The sequence below is a fragment of the Mustela erminea genome, chromosome 6, assembly GCF_009829155.1.
Source record: "Mustela erminea isolate mMusErm1 chromosome 6, mMusErm1.Pri, whole genome shotgun sequence".
In the NCBI taxonomy this organism is placed as follows: Eukaryota; Metazoa; Chordata; class Mammalia; order Carnivora; family Mustelidae; genus Mustela; species Mustela erminea.
In genome coordinates, this window is record NC_045619.1 from 21514376 (window position 1) to 21542139 (window position 27764).

The 27764-nt window shown below is 34.3% G+C and overlaps 1 protein-coding gene across 17 annotated transcripts in view; it reads left to right on the forward strand.

Moving 5' to 3' along the window:
* Positions 1-27764, forward strand: part of ANKS1B (ankyrin repeat and sterile alpha motif domain containing 1B) — a 1111154-nt gene that overhangs the window by 489366 nt on the left and 594024 nt on the right. For all 17 annotated transcript variants that reach the window (XM_032346661.1, XM_032346662.1, XM_032346658.1 and 14 more), the window contains exon 12: positions 16631-16811. In XM_032346661.1, the coding sequence (XP_032202552.1) occupies positions 16631-16811 (181 nt within the window). The remainder of the gene's footprint in view (positions 1-16630; positions 16812-27764) is intronic.

Genomic DNA, 27764 nt, shown 5'->3' on the forward strand with positions numbered 1-27764 from the left:
GTGATATTTATATGAAAAAAGAACATATATAGGATACCTGGCACATCATGTGTTTAATGAGAGCTATTGTTAGTAAAGCAATGATATAAATTAAGAATTAAGAAAGTTCAGTAACTTCTGATCAATTAAAAAACAATACACACTGCACCTTTATTTGTAAAAAAAAAATTCTCATAAAGTATGCTTCCTATTTTTACTGATCAGAATATATCTCTCTGAATTATTATATCATTACTTCCTACTATTCTTAAAATGAAACTGAAAAAAAAAGAAAAATACAAATTACCTACATCAGGATGAAGTTGAGAATGTCACTACAGACCCTGTAGACATCAGAAGTAATATTACAAACCACTCTTTCCACATACATTTGACAATGAAACAATTCTTGGGGCACCTGGTTGGCTCAGTGGGTTAAGTGTCTTCCTTCAGCTCAGGTCATGATCTCAGGGTCCTGGGATCGAGTCCTGCATCAGGCTCTCTGCTCAGCAGGGAGTCTGCTTACCCATCTCTCTCTGCCTGCTGCTCTGCCTACTTGAGATCTCTCTCTCTCTCTCTCTGTCAAATAAATAAATAAAATCTTAACAAAGGGGGCACCTGGGTGGCTCAGTCAATTAAGCAGCTGCCTTCAGCTCAGGTCATGATCCCAGTGTCCTGGGATCAAGTCCACACATCAGGCTTCTTGCTCCACAGGGAGCTTGCTCTGCCTCTGCCTGCCTATTTGCCTGCCTGTACTCTCTCTATCTCTCTGACAAATAAATGAATAAAATCTTTAAAAAAACATCTCAACAAAGAAAAAAAAATTCTTCTTAAAACACCAACTACCACAATTCACCCAATATCAAAAAGATAATGTGAATAGTCCTACAGCCTTTTTTATTATGTTAGTTACCATACAGTATATCATTAGTTTTTTTTTTTAATTTTTTATTTTGTATTAACATATAATGTATTATTAGCCCCTGGGGTACAGGACTTTGAATCACCAGGTTTACACACTTCATAGCACATATATTCCCCAATGTCAATAACCCCACCACCCTCTCCCTAACCCCCTCCCTCTGTCAACCCTCAGTTTGTTTTGTGAGAATAAGAGTCTCTTATGGTTTGTCTCCCTCCCAATCCCATCTTTTTTTTTTTTTTTTGAGATTTTATTTATTTATTTGACAGACAGAGATCACAGAGAACCAGGTAGAGAGAGAGGAGGAAACAGGCTCCCCACTGAGCAGAGAGCCTGATGCGGGGCTTGATCCCAGAGCCCTGGGATCATGACCTGAGCCAAAGGCAGAGGCTTTAACCCGCTGAACCACCCAGGCGCCCCCCTCCCAAAGTCATCTTGTTTCATTTATTTTTTCCCTACCCCCCAAACCCCCAACATTGCCTTTCAACTTTCTCATATCAGGGAGATCATATGATAATTGTCTTTCTCTGATTGACTTATTTCACTCAGCATAATACTCTCTAGTTCCATCCATGTCATTGCAAATGGCAAGATTTCATTTCTTTTGATGACTGCATAGTATTCCATTGTATATAAATACCACATCTTCTTTATCTATTCATCTCTTGATGGACATTTAGTTTCTGTCCATAGTTTGGTTATTGTGGACATTGCTGATGTAAACATTCAGGTGCACATGCCCCTTTGGATCACTACATTGATATCTTTAGAGTAAATACCCAATAGTGTAATTGCTGGGTTGTAAGGTAGCTCTATTTTCAACTTTTTGAGGAACCTCCATGCTGTTTTCCAGAGTGGTTGCACCATCTTGCATTCCCACCAACAGTGTAGGAGGGTTCCCCTTTCTCCACATCCTCACCAGCATCTGTCATTTCCTGACTTGTTACTTTTAGCCATTCTGACTGGTGTGTGGTGGTATCTCATTGTGGTTTTGATTTGTATTTCCCTGATGCTGAGTGATGTGGAGCACTTTTTCATGTTGTCTGTTGGCCATCTGGATGTCTTCTTTGCAGAAATGTCTGTTCATGTCCTCTACCCATTTCTTGATTGGATTGTTTGTTCTTAGGGTGTTGAGTTTTGATGTAGTGTTCAGTGCTTCATTATTTGCATATAACACCCAGTGCTCATTGTAACACAAGCCCTCCTTAATACCCATCACTGGGCTGTCTTATAACTATTAAGGCAATTTAATTCATAATTTAAAATTTCCCAAGAAAGAAATCTCTAAGCTTTAAAGAAAGGTTAAGTCCAATTATAAATAAATTTTTTTTTGAAACAGAAGAGGAGGGAATATTTTCCAGTTCATCTTATGAAGTTAGTTAGTATTCCCCTGATACCAGAACTAGACAGTACAAAACCAATCAAACAACCAAACAAAAAGCCAAAAAACAACTAAAAGCAAAAACTACAAAGCAATATCAACTCATGAATTAGCCACAAAATTCCTTAACAAAATATTAGTAAATAGAATTCACAATATATTCAAAGAATTATATGCCATGACCAGAGATATAGACTGGTTTAATGCTTGAAATAAAATAAAGAGAAAAAAACGGAGTGATCATATCAATTGAAGCAGAAACAGAATTCAACAAGATTCAAGATCCATTCATGATTAAAAAGAAAAAAGAAATTATTCTAGAATAGGAATAAAGGATAGCTTCCTTAACTTCATAAAGAGCATCTACAAAAATCTGTAACCAAAATTATAGTTAATGGCGAAAATTTGAATCCTTTCCTCCTAAAATTGGAAACATGATAAAGATGTCTAATCTCTTCACCACTGTTATTCAGGATAGTGCCAGAAGTTCTATCATGTACGATAAGGAAATAAAAAAGAAGAAGAAGTAAAATTACACAGATTGGAAAGGAAGAAATAAAACTGTTTTTGTTTATAGATGATATGATTGTCCATGTAGAAAACCCCAAGAGATACACAATAAAACAACAAAAAAATATATAAATATATATAAATATATAATATATATAACAATATAATTATATATAATAATATATATAATATAATATTTAAATATATTATATATATTAAATATATATAATATAAATATATATTATATATATTAAATATTATATATAATATAAATATATATTATATATATTAAATATATATAATATAATATATAATAAGAATAAGACGGAAGAATAAGAATAAGAAGGAAGAAATAAAACTGTTTTTGTTTATAGATGATATGATTGTCCATGTAGAAAACCCCAAGAGATACACAATAAAACAACAAAAAATATATTTAAATATATATATAATATATAATATATAATATAATATACATATAATATAATTATATATAATATATAACATATATGTTATATATATAATTATATATAATAAATAATATATATAGATATATATCAATATAATATAGATCATATATATATTTATATATAAATATAAATAGCATATTTATATATATATAAATAGTAAATTCAACAAGGTCACAGGATGCAAAATAAACATTAAAAAAGCATTGTACTTCTATTTTTTTTTCATTTTTAAGTTTTCACTTAAATTCCAGTTAGTTAACATATATTGTAATATTAGTTTCAATAGTAGAATTTTGTGATTCATCACTTACATACAATATGCAGTGCTCATCATAGCAAGTGTCCTTCTTAATACCCACACCCATTTAACTGCAACTATATTTCTATGAAATAGCAATGAACATGTAGACACTGAAATTAAAATTACAATACCACTTATAATCACACACTTATAAATGAAAAGAAATACTTAGATGTGAATCTAACAGAACATGTAAAGGACATGTATACTGAAAAGTGCAAAATAGTGGTGAGAGAAAATTTTTTTTAAAGTATGTAAAAGACAGTTTTCATGAGTTAAAAGACTTGATAATATGAGTTTAAGATAATTCCTATCAAATTCCAAGCAAGATTTTTCCCCATATTTTTTTATTAATTTCAGAGGTAGAATTTAGTGATTAAACAGTTGCATATAATACCCAGTGCTCATTACATCAAATGCCCTCCTTAATGCCTATCATACAATTATCCCTCCCCCACCCTCCACCTACCTCCTCTCCAGCAACCCTCAGTTTGTTTCCAAGAGTTTGGCTCTCTTATGGATTGGCTCCCTCTCATGTTTTCATCTTACTTTATTTTTCTTTCCCTTCACCTATGTTCATCTATTTTGTTTCTTAAATTCCACATGAGTGAAATTGTATAGCATTTGTCTTTCTCTGACATATTTCTTTTAGCATAATACCCTCCAGTTCCATCCATGTTGTTGCAAATGGAAAGATTTCATTGTTTTTGATGGCAGAGTAATATTCCATTGCATATATATACACCACATCTTTATCTATTCAACTGCCGATGGACATCTGAGCTCTTTCCAGAATTTAGCTATTGTTGATAATTTCACTATAAACATCGGGGTTCATGTGCCCCTTTGAATCACTATGTTTGTATCTTTTGGATGAATACCCAGTAGAGCAATTGCTATATCATATGGTACCTCTATTTTTAACTAGTTGGGAGAACTTCATACTATTTTCCAAAGGGGCTGTGCCAATAAAATCCAAGCAAGATTTTTTGAAGACATGTAAGTTTATTCTAGAATATATATGGAAATGTAATGGAAGTAGGATAATTAAAACAATTTTGGAAGAAAAAAATTAATTGGGAAGAATTAATATACCTAATTTTAAGATTTACAGTTACAATATTCAAGACTTTATGGTATTATTAGCAGAGGAATAGACATATAGATCAATGGAACAGAAAAGAGAACCCAGAAATAGACTCATATACTCAACTGATGTTTGACGAAGGTGCAAAAGCAATTCAATGGAGGAAAAAGATAGCCTTTTCAAAAATGGCATGGGAACAATTAGACATACATAGGCAAAAAATTGAAATTTGGCCTAATTCTCACACCTTTTACAAAAATTATCTCAAATGGATAAATGACTTAAATGTAAAATGTAAAACTATAAAACTTTTAGAAAAAAGCATAGAATAAAATCTTTAGGATCTAGAGCTAGGCAAAGAGTTCTTATACTTGACACCTGAACCATGATCTATAAAAGGGAATTTTATAAATTGATATAAAATTGATAAATTGTATTTCATCAAAATTAAAAATGCTTGCTATGAAAAATTCTGTTAAGAGATAAAGAGTATAAACTGAAGAAAACATTTGTCAGCTACATACCTGATAAACAATGAATATCTAGAACATGTAAAGAACAGATTTCAAGCTTTATTACAAAGCTGTGATCACCAAGACAGCATGGTACTGGCACAAAAACAGACACACAGATCAATGGAGCAGAATAGAGAGCCCAGATATGGACCCTTAACTCTATGGTCAAATAATATTCAAGAAAGCAGGAAAAAAAATATCCAATGGAAAAAAGACAGTCTCTTCAATAAATGGTTTTGGGAAAATTGGACAGCTATATACAAAGGAATGAAACTCGATCATTCTCTTACACTGTACACAGAGATAAACTCAAAATGGATGAAAGACCTTAATGTGAGACAGGAATCCATCAAAATCCTAGAAGAGGACACAGGCAGTAACCTCTTTGACATTGGCCATAGCAACTTCTTTCAAAACACATCTCCAAAGACAAGGGAGACAGAAGTGAAAGTGAACTTTTAGGACTTCATCAAGATAAAAAGCTCTGCACAGCAAAGGAAACAGTCAAAAAACTAAGAGGTAACCCACAGAATGGGAGAAGATATTTGCAAATGTCACTGCAGACAAAGAGCTGATATCCAAGATCTATTAAAAAAAAAAAAAACTTCTCAAACTCAACACCCAAAAAAACAGGTAATCAAGTAAAAAAATGGGCAGAAGACATGAACAGACACTTCTCCAATGAAGACATACAAATGGCTAACAGAGACATGAAAAATGTTCATCATCATTAGCCATCAGGGAAATTCAAATCAAAGCCACACTGAGATACCACCTTACACCAGTTAGAATGGCAAAAATTAACAAGGCAAGAAAGAACAAATGTTGGAGAGGATGTGGGGAAAGGGGAGCCCTCTTACACTGTTAGTGGGAATTCAAGTGGGTGGAGCCACTTTAGCAGTGTGGAGGTTCCTCAAAAAATTAAAAATAGAGCTACCCTGTGACCTTGCAATTGCACTACTGGATATTTACCCCAAAGATACAGATGTAGTGAAAAGAAGGGCCATATGCACCCCAATGTTTATAGCAGCAATTTCCACAATTGCCAAACTATGGAAAAAGCCGAGATGCCCTTCGATAAATGAATGGATAAAGAAGATGTGGTCCATATATAAAATGGAATATTACTCACCCACCAGAAATGATGAATACCCAACTTTTGCATCAGCAAATATGGGACTGGAGGAGATTATGCTGAGGGAAATAAGTCAAGCAGAGAAAAATCAATTATCATATGGTTTCACTTACTTGTGGAACATAAGGAATAGCATGGAGGACATTAGGAGAAGGAAGGAAAAATGAAGGGAGGGGATAACAGAGGGGGAGAGATGAAACATGAGAAACTATGGACTCTGAGAAACAAACTGAGGGTTTTAGAAGGGAGGGGGGTTGGGGAATGGGTTGGCCCAGTGATGGGTATTAAGGAGGGCATGTATTGCATGGAGCACTAGGTGTTACATGTAAACAATTAATTTTGGAAAACTACATCAAAAACTAATGATGTAATGTATGGTGTCTAACATAACTTAACAGAAAAAGAATGAAAGAAAGAAAGAGAAAAAGAAAAAAGAAAAAGAAAAGAAAAGAAAATGGGCAAAAGGCATGAAGAAGCATTTCCTTGAAGAGAATATACAAATGGCAAATAAGCACATGAAAAGATTTTTGACATGATTAACAATTAGGAAAATGCAAATGAAAGCTGCAATGAGATACCACTACATATCTATCAGAATGGCTAAAATAAAAAGTAATGATGACTTCAAATGCTAACAAGGACATGGAGAAGCTCATATATTGCTGGTAGAAATGTAAAATGTTACAGCAAATCAGAAAATAGTTGGCAGTTTCTTAAAACTTAAAAGACTTTACTCTCATATCACCCAGCATTTGAACACCTGAGAATTTATCCCAACTAAATGAAAACTCTGTACACAAATATTTACAGCAGCATTATTCATAAGCCAAGAAATGGAGACAACAGGATTCCTTTAGTGGGTGAATAGTTAAAAAAAAAAAAAACTGTGCTACCTTCATACAACTGAATATTACCCAGCATGAAAAGGAACAAAATACTGATACACAAACCAGCTTGGATTAATCTCCAGAGAATTATGCTGAGAAAAGCCAATTCCAAAAGATTATATACTGTATGATTCTATTTATCATACATCTGCTTATATATAATTTTTGACATGACAAATTATAGAAATAAGGGAATAGATTAGTGATTGACAAGAGTTAAGGAAGAAGTCAGGGCAGGAGAGAAGTAGGTGTAGCTATAGAAGGGGCAATGAAACAATGAGGGGGTCCCTCTGGGGTGGAACTGTTGTTCCTTGGCTGTATCAAAGTCAATTATCTTGGTTGTGATGTTGTACTGTAGGTTTGCATGATATTATACCATTGCAGAAAACTATAAAAAGAGCACATGAGATCTCTCTGTATTATTTTTATAGCTGCATGGGAATCAACAATTATTTCCAAACAAAAAAAAGTAATTAAAAATATTATGCCATTTAAAAAAGATAATATGTCCCTTTATTTGTAAAAATTTCTTTCTTTCACCCATACAGTGATATGAGCTTCCTACTTTGGCTGCTCAGAACATAACTTCTGTAATCCTTTGTATAATTACTTCCTGCTTCTCCTAAAGTGAAACAAATCATTTAATTTTTTTTAAAAGAACTTAAATGTGGGAAATAAAGCTGGTTTTTAAATTTTACACACATTTGCATTTGGCTTGAGCATCTTTGAAATATTAATGCATAAATATTTGAAATGTCTAATTTAAAAAATACTATTTTCTAAGATAGTCATGAGTATTTTAATGTTTGGAGAAGTGTTTATAAGAACAAACTCATAGTTTGAAAGTCAAAGGCTGTCCAGTTCTTCCTGAACTACTTAACACTTTTATCAAATAAAGCTATATGTAGTCTTTTCAGTTCATATTTGAATAACTTATATGAAGAAACTATTTCATATGGAGAAATATGGATTTTCCATTTTAAAAGCTTTATATTCATTCCTATATATGCCAACTACTAAGAATATACTAAAAGTTTTATAATTTTGTGTCTTTTAATAGAAGATGAATTCATGTGTTAATCTTTTGGCTAATATCTCCATATAAAAATGATACAAATTGAAGAGATAAAAGCAGAAAATAGATTTTTAAAAATTTCTGCCTTTCTTTTAATTAAACACCTAGTAACTGTAAGAGTTTAATATATAGGAGAATTAGATTCTATTTGTTCCTATGTGTTCTACTTGTTCCTATTTTCTACCCATTGAATTTTCTTCAATATTCCTTAAAATGATGATTGTTTAAAAAAAAATCAGTGCTACCAATGGACTGAGAATAGGAAAATGCTCATTGATGTAAAGATGAGAAATTCAAGAGCTATTAGGTTCTTGACTTCACCTGTAACTTTATGCTTCTTTTTGCTTTACCTGTAGTGTGATGGGAAAATGCAATCAATTGAAATTTCAGGATTGTGTTTTAACTTCAACTCTCCCACGTAAGTGTGAGACTATCTCTAAATCTCAGGTATATTGTAAAATGGAAAGTGTAATAGCTACGTCTATACCAATGTTCTAGGCTTAAATGAGATTACAAATCTCAAGTTCCTAGAAGAGGGTCTACTCCTCTTAAGCATCTGATATTTACTAACTCCCCCTTTAACTTTCTTGTAATGGTCATACTTTATTTTCTGTGTTTGGCCATAACTCTACATACAACAAAGGAATGGTATTTTTCTTACCCAATCATAGGAAGTTCTACATCTTTTAAATAAGTCTTAATCACATTGACTATTATATTCATGAAAAAAAGTACCTCATTTAAATTTTTTTCCTTTCATTGAAAAGAAAAAAAAATAGAAATTGTTTTCAATTTGTAAGATATCTATAATAAAAAGTTTAACCATTTCTACCCCTACTGAATTGTCATCTGGATTCCTTCAGATCCTTTCTTTATACTTTTTAAAAAGTGATCAAGGCACAGAAGCATGAGAATTCTAACTCAAGAAGGTAAATTGATCCCAACTTTTCACATCCTCTCCCTCTGTACATACAATTAAAATTGTAAAATAAATATTAAAAAAAGGATAAATCCATAGCAGTGATGAACATTGAGGGCTACTCAGAAGCATTTGGGAACTTCTAAAAGGTGTAACAAATGGCATTGGATTTAGACAGAGACTAGTTAGGGCAACTAAAGAACCTCAACATCTTAAACGTGGCTTTGTTTTCCTACCAGATGATAATAACAATCTCAGTAAGGGGAAGAGTCTCTGAAGCTCCTACATGGGAATTGGAGCAAGTAAGAGAAATGGGAAGTGTCCTAGGTAATTAAAAATGGTTGACTAAAACACCAGACATTTGAGGAGAATGAACAATTAAAAAGAGAGGAAGCAAGATTAATGAACAAAGTAAATGATCTTTGAGAAAACAGAATTAAAGACAGAAAAAGATTGTAATCAATATCCTAAGATTTGAGGGGGTATTAACTTCTAACGTTAAGAACAGGTTCTTTTTAAAATGGAATACTTGGAAAACAAGAAAAGTCATTGAAAATAAAAAATACAATCATTACACCTAAAGTCATGATAAAATGACAAAGTTTTCTTATTTGTTCACTGATATATCTCCAGAACCTAGAGCAGTGTCTAACACATGGTTGATGCTCAGTAGTATTTTTTTTTTAACAAATTGATGAAAGTGCTTTAGAATACCAAACTGTAGAATACTACCAGAATATAAAACAAGGAGGATCAAAGAGATCCAATGTCTGTTGACTAGGAGCTCTAGAAGTAGGAGGAGGAGCCATAAGGTAATTAAGAGAGTATGGTATTGGCATAGGAATAGACAAGTAGATCAACAGGAACATAGTTCAGTCCAAAAATGTAAATGCAGTGTATATTTGGAAATTTAGTGTATGATAAAGGTGACATTGCAAATCAGTGAGAGAATGATGGTATTGGACAGTAGATATTATTTTGGGGAAAAAATGCTTAGAACTAAATTTTTTCACCATATACACAAAATACTCCAGGTGGATTAAAGTTCTGAAAGAAAATACTGCTGATCTAACTTTCCATTTTTATCATCTACCTTATCTTCATTTTTAAAAAGTATTTAAGAAGGCATTTATTTTATATCCACTGGCTTGACAGGACTTTGCTTCATATTGATATAATTTATCAATGGGCTAGTGTCTGGAGAGTCCGTCATTTCCACATATTCCTATTGATGTCACTAGCTAATTTTCTGACATTCAACTGTCTTTGGGAATTCATTTTGAAGGCTGCTTTTGCTTGGAGATTTAATATCACCCTGACTTTTGCTAGCACTACTTTTTCTTTGAACTGACACCAGAGCATCCCTCTAGTTCTGTTTGACATTTTATTAGGAGCTTGATGAAGTCCCTTTATAATTAAGTTAATTCAAATTATTTAAAATCCACTTAATTCTAAGTAAGTGGATTTTTAAAATGTCCAGAAGTTTAAATAACTTGAAAATAATAGAAGAGGAAACATAAAAGTGGATATTTGAAACTTAGATTGCAATCCAGAGAATATTTGGATGTAAATGCACATGTTACCTAAATCTCATCCCAGTCAGGAATTATGTGTTCTCATTTTATTCATATGTGAATCAAATCAAACTGGTTTGCAGAAATGGCATGAAATTTTTAAAGTTGCATCGGAATGTATTTCACTTATATCTTTACAGAACATAAAGATAATTCTTAAAATAATAGGTTCTGATTGATTAAGAGAAACCACAATATGTATAGAAAATGTATGCCATCCCTTAGGTTTTACCAGTAAATTTACACATTAGTCCCTTCAAGGGACTAATATGACACTGGCTTTGTGGATGTGGAACTAATGCAGTCTCATTGGGCCCCACACAAAGAGCCCCATGCCTGGGGTTTAACGCTTTTGGGTTGCTGTCTAAAATTCTTACCAATTAGATAAAAATCAGTTTGTGTTTTGTAAGTGAGGCCTGTGAAAAAACATAGCCTGAGTTCATCTGTGTTTCCACCACCTACATCTTCTCATCTTCCTGGGTGGGTTTCTTGGCCATTTGCTCCCCCAATTATGGTGCTTCTGGCCAAGCCAGCAACTATTGATGAAGCCATGAAACCCTGAGTATGGGAAGGATGAAGGTTTGGTGCATGGGTTTTCAGGGCAGAGCACCTGTGTGACTGTGAATGTGCTCTCACCCTATGAGTGTCCCCATGTCCAAGGGAGTAAGATGCTAACATGGAAGACAGGAAAATGTTTTTTCCCCTCCTTTTAGGACGAATTGCCCCACATTTTTATGTTGCCCCTGGTTCCAGCTACTCTATGGAAATGCTTTTGGCTATTTCAGTTATTCACCTAGCTGTTTCATTTTTGCCCCTCAGAGACATTTCCTAATTAATCAATAGGGTGTTTTTTTTTTTTTTCTGTAAAAGACTAGAGAATAAAATAATTCAGGGTCATACGGTCTCTATTATAACCACTCAACTCAACTCTGGAAACAGCTATAGACCACATATAAATAAATGGGTGTGTATAGGTTCCAGTAAAACTTTATTTATGGAAACTAAAGTTTGAGACTCGTATAATTTTCATCTATTACTAATGTTATTTTTTATTTATTTATTTTTTTTAGCCATTAAAAAATGTGAAAACCATCCTTAGGTCCCCAAGATTTAAAGCCTGGATTTGGCCCATGATCTATAGTGTGCTGACTTTGTTAAGTAAATATGTGTGGGAGAAAGTCCTTTAGAAAATAGAGACATGTGAGTGTTGGGCCACAGGGGAGGGAGATGTTTTAGTGTAGCCAAAGTATACATAAGTGCGACTCATTTTACACATTGAAATTTGGCAAATTTTATATGTAATTTCAGTGAATTTGTGAAAACACATTCTTTCTTATACTCTATGGCTTAGCAAGATTCCATTATAATATTTAGAAAAATGGAATGCATTAAAATCAAAGTTTGAGCAAATATTACAGACTCATCTTCCTTAATCTCCATTTTAATATTGTTGCCATCTCTTTATTCTTTTTCCTTTTGTTTTTATTTCATTTTTCCATATAGATCCTTTTTTTAAAAATCCCACCTCTGTCCTTTGTGCTTTGAGGCACCATCCACTTGTCTCTAGATTTGAACATGTAAACTTTCCTTTTAATCCAAGCCCCTCTGCTAACTACTTATGTAATCTTGAGTAAATCCTTTAACCCCTCTAAACCACTGCATTGTGCTAGTTAGGGTATATAATGCTAGCTGCCACAACAGACAAACCCAGAATATCAGCAGTTTAACATAAAAGAGGCTTAATTCAACTTCTCATAAAGCCCAGTGTGGTAAAATGACCCTCATTCATCTTACAACTACATCTTTTGAAGAGTAGGAGTGGCATAGAGACTGACTAACTGTCATTTGGTCAGGATTACTTACATGCCCCCCAATCTAAATGCACATAGGCTGGAAATAAATGAGAACGTATATTTATGATTTCATTAAGCACAAAAATGATGTGCAAAATGATACCTTAGAACAGGGTTTTGTCAATGAATGTTTTCTCTAAAGGATAAGACAGTAAATATTTAAATGGTTGTGAATACAATGGCCTCTGTCACAACTTCTCAACCCTGCCACTCTAACATGAGAACAGCCATAGATAATAAATAAATGAATGGACCTACCTGTGTCCCAGTAAAACTTTTATTTTCAGAAATTAGAGGCAGGTCAGATGTGGGCCACAGATATGCCACAGGACATAGTTTTCTGATCCCTTTCTTAAAGAATGACTAACATGTAATGATTCTCATTCTTCATCATCTCAGATACTCATAGAACTTTGGGCAATAACTCCCCCATCAATGTTCCTGGGTAAATGATAAACAGACAGTTCTGAAGAAGCAAATAAGAATATGATTAGATGATCACTGATCCATGGTTTCTTCTATTTGGGTTTCCATTAGCCTATCTCCCTTCCTCCATTTATTTTATTTGAAGCCATGTTACACTGAGATCATAGCATTCCGCTCAAAGAAAGAAAGGGAAGTATCACATAGATTTGCATGACCATGTATTAAGCAGTCTATAGTGAATCCCAGGAGTAAATGAGCGTACATTTTGTATACTTCTGGTATAAGAATACATACATTTCTGTCTTTCACCAAAACCAAACCAAACCAAAACAAAACAAAACAAAAACCTATCCTCTGGCATCTACCCAAGAAAAATCTGTGAGTCACCTAGACTTCTTAAGATCAAGCTTCTTGTCCAATCAGATTCCAAGACCTAAAGAGCTGACCTTACTAGCATCTCCTAAAAATATCTGCTATCTCCAACCCTGCTGCCACTGCTTTACCTCAGGACCTCACTGTGTCTTGACTGGAACTCTTTAACATCTTCCTAATTGGTCTCCCTTCCTTTAATCCAGCCTTGACGAATCCATTCTCTAAACTGCTAAAATGAGTTTATTAAAATGCACATCCAACCATGAAATCCTCTTGCTTGGAAATCATTCGGGGTTTCTTAAAATATACACATTAAAGACAAAATACTTAACATGGCATTAGAACATTTTATGATTTAGACCTTGCAACCTGTAATATCTCATGGCTTGAAACAACCACTCCCTCATATTCTCTGCATTATAGCCATTATGAACTATTTGCAGTTTGTTATTTTCTTTTCCTCATCCTCTTTTGTCTGCCTACTATCTGCTTCACTGAGATTCAACTCAGCCATCAATCACCTGCTTATGGAATCCTTTCCTGATCCCCTCCCTAAAATAGAGGTTTACATTTTATATATTGTGCCTCCCCTTATCATAGCTCTATCACTGTATAATACTGCACTAATGCATAACCCTTGGATAGCTTGTTTCTTCCTTCATGCACCATCCCTTCTCTCACTTCAAGTCTATAATAATCTGAAGAACAAGGACAATGTCTTATTAGTCTTATTCCTACCACACTGCTTACCAAGGTATCTGCAATTTAGTATAAACTACACAAATATTTTTAGAATTAATCAATACATCAACAAAAAATAACCTGTTTGCTTTCATGAAATCATGAAAATCATGCAATCATGTTGCATAACAAATTTTGATTTCAATATAATTAGAAATTTGAGTAGTCAGAAACATGTGTTTAAGAAACAGAGGTAGGGGCACCTGGGTGGCTCAGTTAAATGTCTGCCTTCTGCTTGGGTCATAATCCTAGGGTCCTGGGATCAAGTCCTTCATAGGACTCCCTGCTCAGCAGGGAATCTGCTTCTCCTTCTCCCTCTGCCCCTCCCCCCACTCATGCGCTCTCTCTTGCTCTCTCTCTCTCTCTGCACTCTCTAATAAATAAATAAAATCTTAAAAAAAAAGAAACAGAAGTAAATGAAGTTTATAGAAGAAGGGATTTGAGGTGATGGGGTAACCGGGTGATGGGTATTAAGGAGGGCATGTGTTGTGATGAGCATTGGGTTTTATATGCAACTAATGAATCATTGAACTCTACATCAAAAAATAATGACGCACTATATGTTGGCTAACTGAACATAACAAAAAAATTAAATTGAAAATTAAATTTAAAAATTAATTTAAGTTAAAAATCAGAAAAGTAAAATTAAACACCAAAAAAATGTATCTTTAGGACTAAACTCTAAGCACAAAGAAATTACTTTGTGTCTAGAGATTTTTTTCTAATTCCTATTTATTTATAAAATTTTATTTACCTTCACATCCAACTTATTAAAATAATTGTTCATAAGAAAAGAAACAGAAGTAAAGGCGTCATATGTATCAGTTGGCTTGATCTTTATAAAGTTTATGAGAAAGAACATTATACAAATTTGGTCCATTGCTTATTTACAACATGAAACAAAATCATAATACAATTAAAAAAAACCAAAGATGATGGACATAACTGTGTTTCCATTGGAGCCAGTGCCATATTTCATGCCTTTTATTTATTATTATATCATCTAGTAGAAAAAACATAAATGTGAAATTGACATTCATTAGCCCCAAGGATAGACATTTGATGAGAAAGTAAGCCTGACATTGCACCTCAATCTTCCATACTTCAAAGTCACCAAGTCCTATGTGAGAACTAATTTGAATTCTGCTATTGAGTTGATATGTCATATAATAAGTGACTTGCTTATATAACAATGCCTCTAAACCTCTTTCATAAGAATATTTTAATAGTGAAATAATAAAGCATGGTGTGATAACTGGCACTCTTTATATAAAAAATAAAGAGACCTTTTCATTATCATTGTATATTTTAGATTATAGACTAAATGATATCTACTTTAAAAAAAACAAACATGCTGAGCTGGAAGAAAGAGGAGAGCCTGAATATTTTGCAGAAAAATAATCTATGGAGTACAGTGGTTAAATTATTAAGTATTTGAGGGCAGTGAAAATGTCAGTAAACCAAGAGTTTACTATACTTTGGAGATAGCAAAGTATAGTAAATTTTATTGCAGATAAATTAAAGTTAATCTCTTGTTAATTATTATAGTGGATTGTTAATATTACAGTAATATGAGTAAAAATAAGAACTTGGATTGATTCTTGGGAAATGCACACAATTCTGAGAGTCAAAAAGACTGCAATTTTAAAGGACAATGTTAGAAGCTCTGCTAGGCAGGAAGAAAAGTGTATATAATTAAAACTATGGGGAAAAAAACCCCAGAAAGCTGCTATAGGGAACAATCCATTACTGGTGAAGGGTATAGATTATATCTGCTATTGCTCCATAATTTTAACTTTTATGTTTAAATTGACTTTTCTTGCTCTTCAGGGATTAATTAAAATCCTTAAAAAAGGAAATCAAAATTCACAAAAAATACTGTGTAGATTCTTAAAGAGTCATGGGAAATGTTCTATATAACTTTTCTTAATTCTGATTATCAAATTCCAGCATATGGTAGTTGGGGACAATATCTAAAGCTATCAATTTCTTGGACTATATAGAGAACAAAAAACAGAACTGCCTTAATTATGCTTCAGTATTGTAAGAGCTCTTTTATTATTAGATTCTTTATCCTCAGGGTCTGGCAAATGCCATATATTTTTTTTTAATGCCATACGCTTAATAAATGTTAGTTAAATGAAGGTGACTTAGAATTGCAACTTTCTGAATTGATTATTAAAAGAAATTCTGTGTACTGTATTTGTACAGTCTTCTGGGGAAACCTAACAAAAAATCCAAGTTATTTTACCCACTATGCCAAAATATTTTTTCGTTAAATATTTTTTCATTATTTAACTTATCAAGAGATTCTTTAGTATCTCTTTGTGAAGCACAGTATATTTTAAGTATAAAAATCAGATAGATTAACTGATAAAAAATCACTTAAATATTGATATAAAATAACTGATATTAAATCAATTGGGAGATTGGGCTGAAGATGAACATGATCATAATACTCTCATCATGCTAATTTATTTTAGCCTAAACAACGAACATCTATTGTGTCTTCTCTGGATTTTCATCGAATGAATCACAACCAAGAATATTTCGAAATCAACACATCTGCAGGGTGTGCAAGCTTTACTTCCAGCCCTCCTGTCAGTCCACCCACCTCTTCTGTGGGAACCACAGAAGTCAAGAACGAGGGAACTGGCCATACAGGTAAAGCAGTTCACTTTGTGCAGCTATATTTTTGGAGTTTTAAACCTAAAGCCTTAATGAGATACAGAGGGGTTAAGAGGAATCTTCATATAAATTGCACTGTTTTTGTTCACCTACATGTATAGCAATGTAGGGCATTATAATTTTTGTCAGAGTGTGGATATAATTTTTTAAATATATTTATGGTCTTTTAGGTGTTAAACGTGTTACAGATGATGATTTAATGCTATTATGGTAGTGAAGTAACCAGAGACCTAGAAATGCTCTTCTTCCACTGCTATTTACCCCTCTCCACACAGTAGTATCAACTCATCAATATACAACTTTATTAATAGCTGCTTTGAGGCTACAGAACCCATATCAACCTGGTAAGATTGAGTTGGACACTATGACCTAAGTGGGCTTTCAATCTACTCCAACCAGTATGAACTCGGAGAGGAGAGGTGTGAGGAAATAGTGCTGGGGGTAAGGGGAAGATTAAGGAAAGTAACCACACCCACTAGTAACTCATATCTGGTTCCAGCCAATCAGATTTGCAAGAAGGGGGCAAGAAGCTAATAACCGGAAAGCCAAATGACTGAAATATGAGAAGTGAGACCTAAAGGATCTCCTCCCTTTATATAATTTAAAGTAGGTGAACTTTGCTACTACTTTGCCTTAAAGAGATGTGATTTTAAACCCAGTAAATATGATTACTATGAATTTTAGAATCAGAAGGTATCATTTATATGGGTATTCCATGTAACCTTTGTTCAAAAATGAGTGCATCTATGATTATATAAATGTATGCACCATACTTAAGTCCATTACTCTGACTGTACTTTTAGGAGCACTGATACAAACATTCCAAAAATACAGAAAGAAAGTAATTTTCCTCTAGTAAAATTAAGATTTTAAAAATTATGATTAGTGGAAGTGGTGACATTGATATTGTATCAAAGCTATTATCTGACCTTTTCATGGCAACCTGAGTGATATTTATAAAATGCAAATCAAAGTGTGTCATTATCATGCATAAAATAATCAGTGGCTTCTCACTGAACTTTGAATAAAATCCAGCTCCTCACTCAACCCAAAGAAGTTCAGTCTAACCTAGCTCTGACTGGCTCTTTTTATTTTTATTTTTTTTTTAAGATTTTATTTATTTATTTGAGAGAGAGAGCATCCACAAGTGGGGGAGTCACAGGCAGAGGGAAGAAAGGGAGAAGCAGGCTCCCCCCTGAGAAGGGAGCTGAATGTGGGACTCGATCCCAGGACCCTGGGATCATAACTGAACCACCCAGGCATCCCACTACTCAGCTCTTTAGCCTAAACTTGAGCAAACGCATCCTGGTCCACAATGGCCTTTTTTCCTAGGCATTCTAGTCCTGAGTCTTTTGGAATCTCTGGAATCTGCTGCCTGGAATCTCTGTGTTCAAATTTTTATGTGACTGTCATTTGGATTTTGGTGCAAATACACTTTCTCGTAGAGGCCTGCCCAGATCACCTTATCTTCAGTAAGGCCCTCAATATGATGACAACCACAATAACAAAGAACCAAAAAGAACAATCATAAATATTAATAATCAGTAAGTTTTAAGCAAAAACTTTAAAACTATATATCATATACTGTTTTAGGCATTTTATGTATATTAACTCATTTAAAACTCATAACTGATATATGAATTAGTCATTGTTATTTGTAGACAAGGAAACACAAAAAGAAGATAAACCATGTTTCAACATTGTTCTTTCCACTTCTGTCAAATTATTCTGTTTTCCTTTTTCCCTACCCTTATTTATTATGTAAAATTACACTGTTCCCTTGTTTCCTTATTATCTTCTCTCCTCTTTCTAGAACTGTAAAGTAGAATGGATGGATCCCTGACACTTTGTAGGCACTGAAGTCAGTCCATCAAAGTTTGTTTATTAACTATGGGACTGAACTTATCAGCTAGCTGAGACTTAATCTTTTTATGCTATTGTTTTCTTAGCTATAGAATTAAACTAACAATTAATTATATTACCTTATAGAATGGTAATGCATGTAAAGTAATTAGCACTGTGTCTGGCACAGAGTTAGTGCTCAATAAATGTTAGTATCTGTAGTAGTAGTCATTATGATATTCAAGAAGCCTAGCATTAGTTCATTGAGTACGAGCATTTATTGTATGTCTGCCATGCACCAGACTCAGTAGGAGAGGAGACAATGGGATATTATTTATGAATAAAAATGGTATATGGGCCCCAGAAAATGTTCTGCATATATAATTATTCCTCAATTAATACTTATTTCAATGACTAGTTCCAGATTTAAAATTCTAAAATGGGAGGAATGAGAAATCCTCTGATGTTTGCTTTAATAAAATATCAGCTTTATTTTAGTTAGTACACTAAGTGGGTTTCTTTTTGATGATTAATTTTTTAATTTTTTCACTTGTCCCTTGAGATAAGTAGAAATTTTATTTATTTATATAAAAATTATTTATATAAAAATTAAGAGTAAAAGAAGCAATAGGTCTAGTCCCATATCTCTGACCACTAGGGGTAAATGATAGAAACACACACATTTTACTGCTCTCAGGACTTCAGTGGTACCATCCAAAATGTGTGAAGAAATTGTAATTTGCCATACATTCCAAAGCTGGTATTCTCAGATCTGACCTTTGAACAGAACCAAAATCTGACCTTTTAATGGCTGAAATGGTTTCAAACAGCATGTTACTATGGTTTCCTGATGTAATATGTTACCCCCATGTTACATCAAAAATTTTAGAGTTAGTTCTATTACTGATTTGCTGAATAGTTTTCATCAAATCATTTATCTTCTCTGATCTCTAATTTGTTCCTCTGAAAAGGGGATATAATATCTACTCTTTGAGTACTTGTAGTAATAAATGAGCTTATTTATGTGAATGCATTTTGTAGGCTATGGAAAATAACATTCTTCTTTAATATTATTATCATTATTGTTTAATATTATTATTTTTCTTATTTAATATTGTTATTTGAAATGCACAGTAATTTTAAGATGGAAATAGCCTAGATATTTACATAAGTCTGTACTGACAGGTAGCTGACCTTTTCTTAAATTAAAAATATAATCTAAATTATTAGATAAATCTACAGTTCATTTTATAAATTATTAGATGCACAAAATAATTAATATTGACAAAATGTTATTTACAGAACAAAGACTAATATACCCTCAAAAATGAATTATATACTCTAAAACACTTTGAATAAGTGACCCAATGAATTTATGATGACAGAGACATTTCAAAAGTAGTCTGAATTATATTAAAACTTCTTACTTGTAAGGTACTGTTGTATGTATTCCAAATATCAATTTATGAATTATCAAAAAAGTTGTTAAAGGGAAAGATATGTGGAGTTGACCACACTTCGGAATGATATGAATAGATTTGCATTTAACTAAAAAGATAACGATGGTATTAAGATGTAGTCGATAGAAAAAAGATAACTCTGGTATTAAGATGTTGTCGATAGATTTGAGATGAGGTAAAATGGGAGGTGGGGAAAAACAATGTAATCAGCAATGGAAAGATGTAAATGGATTTGAGACATACAAGGAAATAATCAACAGGTTATGATAACTGATTGAATATATGACAGTAAAGAGGAAAAGTTCAAGGAAGCCTCTGAAGTTTTTGGTTTAAGCATATTCATCAAATCAGACTGCCATTCCCTGAAATATGGAATATTTGTAAGTAAAAAGGGAATGCAGATAGATCATGTAGGATCTAATAGGCCATTATAAGGAATTTCGCTTTTACTCAGAATGAAATGAGGAGTAAATTCAGGTCTTTGAGAAGAAGGATGACATGACCTAACTTCTATTTATGAGGATCACTCTATTGTGTTGTGAGTGGATTGAAGAAGGGAAACAGACTGGAAGAAAGAAGGCCAGTTAGAAGGTTATTATAGCATTGCACTAAGATGAGAGATGAAGGTAGCTCAGATCAAAGGTGAAACAGTGGAGGTATAGAGAAATGGATGGAGATTAGACATATTTTTAAGGTAGATCCAATAGGATTTCATGGTGGAGTGGATGTAGTGTATATGAGAAAAAGGAAGAAGGAAAACTTCAAGACTTTTGTTCTGATTAACTGTCATAATGGATTTACTATGAACTGACATGTGAGAGGTTGTCAGAAGAGCAGGTTTGGTGAACAGGGAGAAATACCAGGGGTTCATTTTAAGTTTGAGAAGTCTACTTGAATAGATGTGTTGAGTAGTAGCTGAAGGTCTGAAGATACAAATGTGAACATCATCACTGTATAGATGATATGGAGTATAGATAGAGGACCAAAAACTGAGCTCAATGAAAGAGGGGATAAATGGCAATATCAGAAAAGGAGATTGAGAAGGAATAACCTGTTACGTAAGAAAAATCTTCTGATGAGTGTTGTGTTCTGAATTCAGATGAAGAAAGTTATTAAGAGGGAAAGAATGATCAACTCTGTCAAATGTAGCTAACAAGTTAAGTAGAATGAGGACTGAGTCAGAACTGACTAGTGGATTTAACAATGTGAAGATTACTGCTGTCCTTGGCAAGAGCAGTTTGGTTGAAACTGAAAGGGCAAAAACCCAACATAATGGGTATAAGAAAGAATGGGAGGAGAGGACTTAAAACAAATATAAACTACCTTTTAAAGAAATTCCTTCCAAGGAGAATTATAAAACTGTGATGAAGGAGGAGAAAGAGAGAATGGGTTCTATTAATCAAGAGGAGAGATTGGCTTTGGACAGGATCATGGGAAACAGGCAAGAAAGATGTTTCTAGTGTGGGTACAAATGCTGGAAAGGGATCCATGTGATGGGAACCTGAAGAATATCTGTTATGATAATTTCTATTTTCTCTATTAAGGAGAAAGCAGCAGCATCAGTTGAGATGAAGGAAGGCAGAGGAGATGTGGAGGTTGAGGAAAGAGAAGAAGGAATGAGAGAGTTGTTTAGAAGAAAGAGACAGTGAATGGAAAAGGGAGATATGATTTAATTGTCTGGCAGCATTAAGAAACTATTCAAGGTTCATGTTCCTGAACTTAAAGTTGGGTTAGCCAATGTGGTTCTGTTTTTCTCCAGCTCAGTTCAGATGGGGAAAACAAATGCATAGTTTTCAGAGAGTTGAATTTTACATTGTGTTTTTGTCAAGTGAGTGTATTGAAGAGCAAGGAAATATGAACACAAGAGAATGAGAGTAATGTTTGACCATAAAATTCAAGATGGAAAAATAGGAAAAAGAGGACAAATAGGGAACAAGTAACAGTGAAAAATCAGAAGGATCATTGGGTTAGAGATTCCATTCAGGTCAAAGAATTGCTGGAAATCAGGTGCTAAAGAAGTAGGTTTGAATGATAAGAGGTAGTTCAGAGGGGAAGATACACAAGAAACCAGGAACAACTATAATTATTGGTAATTACAGAGTATTAGAACTATGAAGGTGAACAGCTAAGTTAGCTTTTCCCTCCACAATATAGGCTTACATACTGTGGTTAAATCAGTGCAAATTTTCAGAAGAAATATTTGATATAAAGAACCATGTTTATTTCTACATTGATCTCCATTCATAAGATTTAAATTAGCCTTTCCATTTATTTAACAAATTATGAAACAGGTGAACTTTACCTAAGTTTATCTCTTCTGTACTTTGTTCCAACCTTCACTGAGATGCTAAGACCTCTTTTATAGTTCCTGGCTTCTCAGGGGTCCCTGGGAGTGGTGATCCATGGAGGATTACTCCTTCAGGGAACTTGTTTTCCTCTTGACCACCATGTATCTCCCTCTCATATGAAACTTTTGAATGACCAGAGAGCCCATCTGATAAGATATTTCAGTTTGGAGGGCACCCCTAATGGTTACCAATGTATTCTTTTTGCTCAGGTAGCAGGCTTATTTAAGGTAGAGGCAGTGAGAGGTGGTAGAATTCTGCATCTTTTTTTTCTTTTTTCTTTTTTTTTTTTTTTTCCAGAGGGAGAGATAGAGAGCATGAGCAAGGGAGAGGGGCAAAGCAAAAGGGAAAGAGAGAGAATCTTAATCAGGCTCCATACCCAACATGGAGCCCCATGCAGGGCTGGATCTCATGATCTTGAGATCATGACCTGAGCCAAAATAGATGCTTAACAGACTGAACCACCCAGGCACCCCTAGAATTCTGCATCTGTTTTTTAAAAAGATATATTTATTTATTATATATAGAGAGAACTCAAGTGGGAGGGGCAGAGGGGTGAGAGAGAATCTCAAGCAGACGCCATGCTGAGCATAGAGTCTGATACGCAGCTTGGTCTCAAGACTCTGAGATCTGAGATCATAAAACAGTGAAAAATTTGAGCTGAAACCAAGAGTTGGCCCCTTAATTGACTGTACAACTCAGGGGCTCCTTCTGCAACTATTTTAAGAGTAGAGGCAACTTCTTTTTTTTTTTGATGGATTGGATATAGAATGGGAGAAAATGAAAGAAACCAAATGTGTGACTCAAGGACTTTGAGCCCTTCTGATCATTGGAAGAATGGATTTTATATTAAATGAGATGAGGAAGCTCAGTTTAGAACATTTAAATTTGAAACACTATTGGATATCCAAGTAGGTAGCCCAAGTAGATAGTTGGGACAGTGGAATAGGGCAGGGTGGGAGGAAGCTACATGATAATTTTATTTTTATCAAAAGTGAAGGATATCAGTTTTAAAAGATTGAGAAAGATTGAGTGCTTACCCAAAAAGAATTACCTATGAGATCTGAATTCCTCAATAAACATATCCTGGACAGGTGTGTTGTGAATTACTGGGGGAAAGGAAGCTGAGAATCACCAGTTGTAAAGACACTTCCACTTTATGTGAGAAATTGTATCCAGAAAGTTCTACATATGAAGAATTTTGTGGGCTAGCCCTTTTGGGGATGTGCTAAGGAAGTTACTACCCTAGATAATTAATGATCTACAGTTTTGCTAGTAGTTTCAAACTATCACCTCCTGCTGAAGAAAACTGATGGGAGGGAAGATATCTAAAAAGAGTAAAGTGGAAAAGTGCTTCTGCCCAAATGGAAGGCATAATAAAAACAAAAGCTTTTAAGTGCTTAGCAGCATAGGATGCTTTTCTGCAAGGGGAAGAAACATTAGAGGAGAACTAAAATTAGAACAGAGAGGGTGGCATGGACCTTTCACGCTGCTTGGGGATTGCCAGAAAGACAAATGAAGGTCTTCCTTTTAATTAGTTCACACAGACTGAAAATAGTTCTCCTGAAGCTGAGGCAATGTATTCTAGCAGTTACTGGACATCGGTAGCTGAGTGGGTGTTTGGAATCTAGTTGGCATGAAGACCAAAGCCAGGCTGCTGAGGTGATCATTAAGCTCCATGGTGAGATTTAGGGTGAGCTGATATGGAGGAAGTTAATGGCTAGTGAGAACGATGTGTGGGAAGATTATACTCTACAGGAAGACAAGAACATTGAATAAAAAAAAATCCCTGTAGCAGAAATTAACATGAAACCACAGATTCCAGAGAAAGGGGAGAAATGGCAGGAGCTGAATCCACAAGGGAAGTAAAAGGCCAATCATGCAGTTATGAACATTGGAAGATATGTTCAGAATTTTGGTCTTTATCCTAAGACCAAAAGAGACCTAGGAGGAATGACAAGTCACTGATAGGCTGGTAACCAAGGAGAAATTATCTAATTTGCATTTTATTGTCTGATGGCTCTTATTTTCTCTATGAACTAGAAGTAAAGTCATCCCTGTTGAGGGATCAGTGAGGGCAAAGACTAGGAGAGTGGGGAAAGTTTAAATTATCTTTTTGTCCAAATTTCTGACAAATGGTATGTGGGCCCTGAGGGCAACATAGAAGGGTTAGTAGGGTGTGCGTATCCCTCCCAGTGTACCTTGTGGGTATTACCCACAGCTTGTGGGTAATATATTTAAATCAAGATCATTACCACCAGGTCCAGCTCTTTTTGACTGCTCACCTCAGCTCATCTCCCACTGGTAAGGTGGACCCACTACACAGTAAACATCTGCTATTTGTTCACTCTGGCCTATGTTGCAGTCACCTCTTTCCTTGCCAAGCTGGCCCCATGGCAGCCTACTTGACTTTTGGCCCAGATGCCCCGGAGGCCTCCTTTTGGAGGCCACAGGAAATTCTGGGTCTTATTCATAAGGACAATAAGCAGGTCTCATAAAAATTTATCAAGACTTTGCCAGTTCATATATTGCAGAACTACCAAGTTTACTCAGAAGTGGCCATGCCCAGAATATAGATGGGATTTGGAGCCCAGGTCCCTCTACCTTATGTTCTCTCAATACCTATTATATTATAGGCTTTCCAGATAAAGCTTGGAAAGAAAAGTTTAGGATACACATTTAGAACTGTTTTTCTATACTCCCTATCTCATTCAGTCTTTTCCTTCTTAAAATTTCTGACACTTGTATGTCATTCCTCTTCTGGGCTTTAAGTCTCTAGTCTAGGCCTGGGGGAAGGGGGGTTCCCAATGAACCAAATTTAAGAATGGAAATATATCAATATCTTCTTTGAAAAATACTATCCCTATTACATTGAGCCAGTCACTAAATGAAAAATGCATAAATGTGACACATGCTTAATTACCATAGCTTCATAAATTTTTGATAACCATGACCATTATTATTATTTGTATTGCTGTTATTATCATAGGTTTAGGCAACAAAAAGAGCCCAGACTCTAAGAATTCAGTACAAATGCAGAGCAGCCAGGTGCTAGGAATCCAGCTAGGCAATCAGAATCTTAAATCTATAAAGTTGCTTGGAACTAGCAGGTCAATATGCTGATGAGCAGAGTTGGAATTTCTGTTTGTTCTGTTTTACCTGTTCCAGGGTATGAGGGAAGCAAAAGCTGGAGTTGTGTTACTGCTGGGGAAACCCAGACTTCTACAAGTGTTCATCTATCCAAAATTATAATAAAAGCATGAGAGCAACTGTTCCAGAGAGTTTTTATGTTGAAAATCTTTTTTTAAAGAAATTGATCTTTTATCAACTTAATTTTCTCTTGCTTTTACCTCCTGTTAATTTTTGTGAAAATACAACTGCTTTGTTAGCTGGAGTTTACTTTGTGATTCAGATTCAGGCTGTGTATATCTTCTCTCTAATTATCTTATCTACTTTAGTTTGCTTGATAGATTTTCTCTATCAGACTATTTATATTTCTTGAATTTTATTAAAAATCAATCATTGTATTAAAACTTCCCTGCTATCACTTATATTTGTATGATATACATATGTCTGATCATTATAATTAAATGTGACATGATAGAAGAAAAGGTAACTGTAATTTTTTTTTAATGGAAGGAAAAAGTTCTTTCCAGGTTGTGCTATGAACAAATCCCCTCTCTATCTTCAATTGAAAACCATTCCCAAACTGCTAGAACTTTTTCTGAATTCACGTCTATCTCTACAATCTTGTTTGGGAGAACATTTTTCCCTTTTTTTCTCTACACATTTTTTATTTTGGGATGGTGACTTGTGTGGGGGCTACCTGGGCCCTAGCCCTTTAAATGCAGGCTTCTCTTTTACTCATCATGACATAAGTGAGCAAGCCCATGATGGAACTTGTTCCATATATTCTCCCAGGTAACTTATTATCTACTTGCTGGACCAGTTTTTCTCTACCTTCCTGGCTCTAGGCTCTAATAATTTCAACTTTTGTACTTAATTCGTGGCATTGAATTAAGTTATTCAGCAGAATTATTAGGCATAATTCTAAGATGACCCCATGATTCCTGCCCCCCTTTGAGTATGTATGCAGCCCTGGCCAACACCTGAATTGCAACCTGCTGAGACCATTCTCAGAGGACCGATTAGGACGTGCTTAAATTTTAGGACGTGCTTAAACTCTCGATTCATAAACTATGAGATAAAAGATGCATGTTGTTGTAAGCCACTGTTTTTCATGATTTGTTATTCAGAGGCAGAAAATGAATACCATGTCCAATGTTCCCATGATTTGGGAGAAAAGAAGATTGACTGTTTCCATCTTCTCTGGCCCCAAAGGAACCCCCATCAGTACTCATCCTTGGCTCTCATTAAGATTATGGACATGGTTGAGAGTGAAATTTTTCTCTTTTGAAAATTTTCTCTTTTACTCCACATCCCCAAGCCCGGCTCAGTCAATGCACTCATACATTATCTGAAATACAATTTCCCCCCCAAACAACAGCTTTTATTCTAATACGTATTAAGTTGTAAAGATGAAGCTCTGAAAGTGAAATCTTGCAGCATGAGCCAGAGGGTAGGAGACTATATTAAAGATTATATGAATCTGAAGTTTTAAATTATTGATGTTTCTTCCCAGATCTAGCTTTTGCTTAAAGTTAAGAGTTAATTTTTTAAGAATATCTCTGATCATGCAATTTCACTGCTTAAGAACATCTTATATCTTGTCACTGCAAATGAATGTCTAAATGCCTTAGCATATCTAACAAAGTCCTTGATAACCTGGCTCTAATTTTCTATTTATTTACCTCTACCCAAATACACCATGCACTGCTAAGTAGTGTTCTTAAAGCTCAGGGTCCTTGATTCATAGAATACTCTGTCACCTTGGCATGCCTTCCCATCTGATTTACCTAGTAAACCTTAACCCTTGTGAGGAATTTGGCTAAAGGTGACCTCTTTTATGAAGCCTAACTCCAACAATTCTTTCATCCATATGCTCCCCTAACATTCTTCACACACCTCTGCTGTTAGATATTTTATATAGAAGTATTTGTTTAGATGTCTGTGGACTCCCTAAATGCAGGGATCATGTCTCAAATAAGATGTATGTATCTCCAGTCCCTAACATAGTGACTGACTTACAGTCGATGCTCAGCAAATGGTAAAGGATTTAGCAACTGAAGATTTGCTTTGTTGGAGTTCTACTACTTAGAATAAGGTACTATGAAAAAAAAAAAAAAAAAAAAAGAATAAGGTACTATGTACCTTATTTCTAT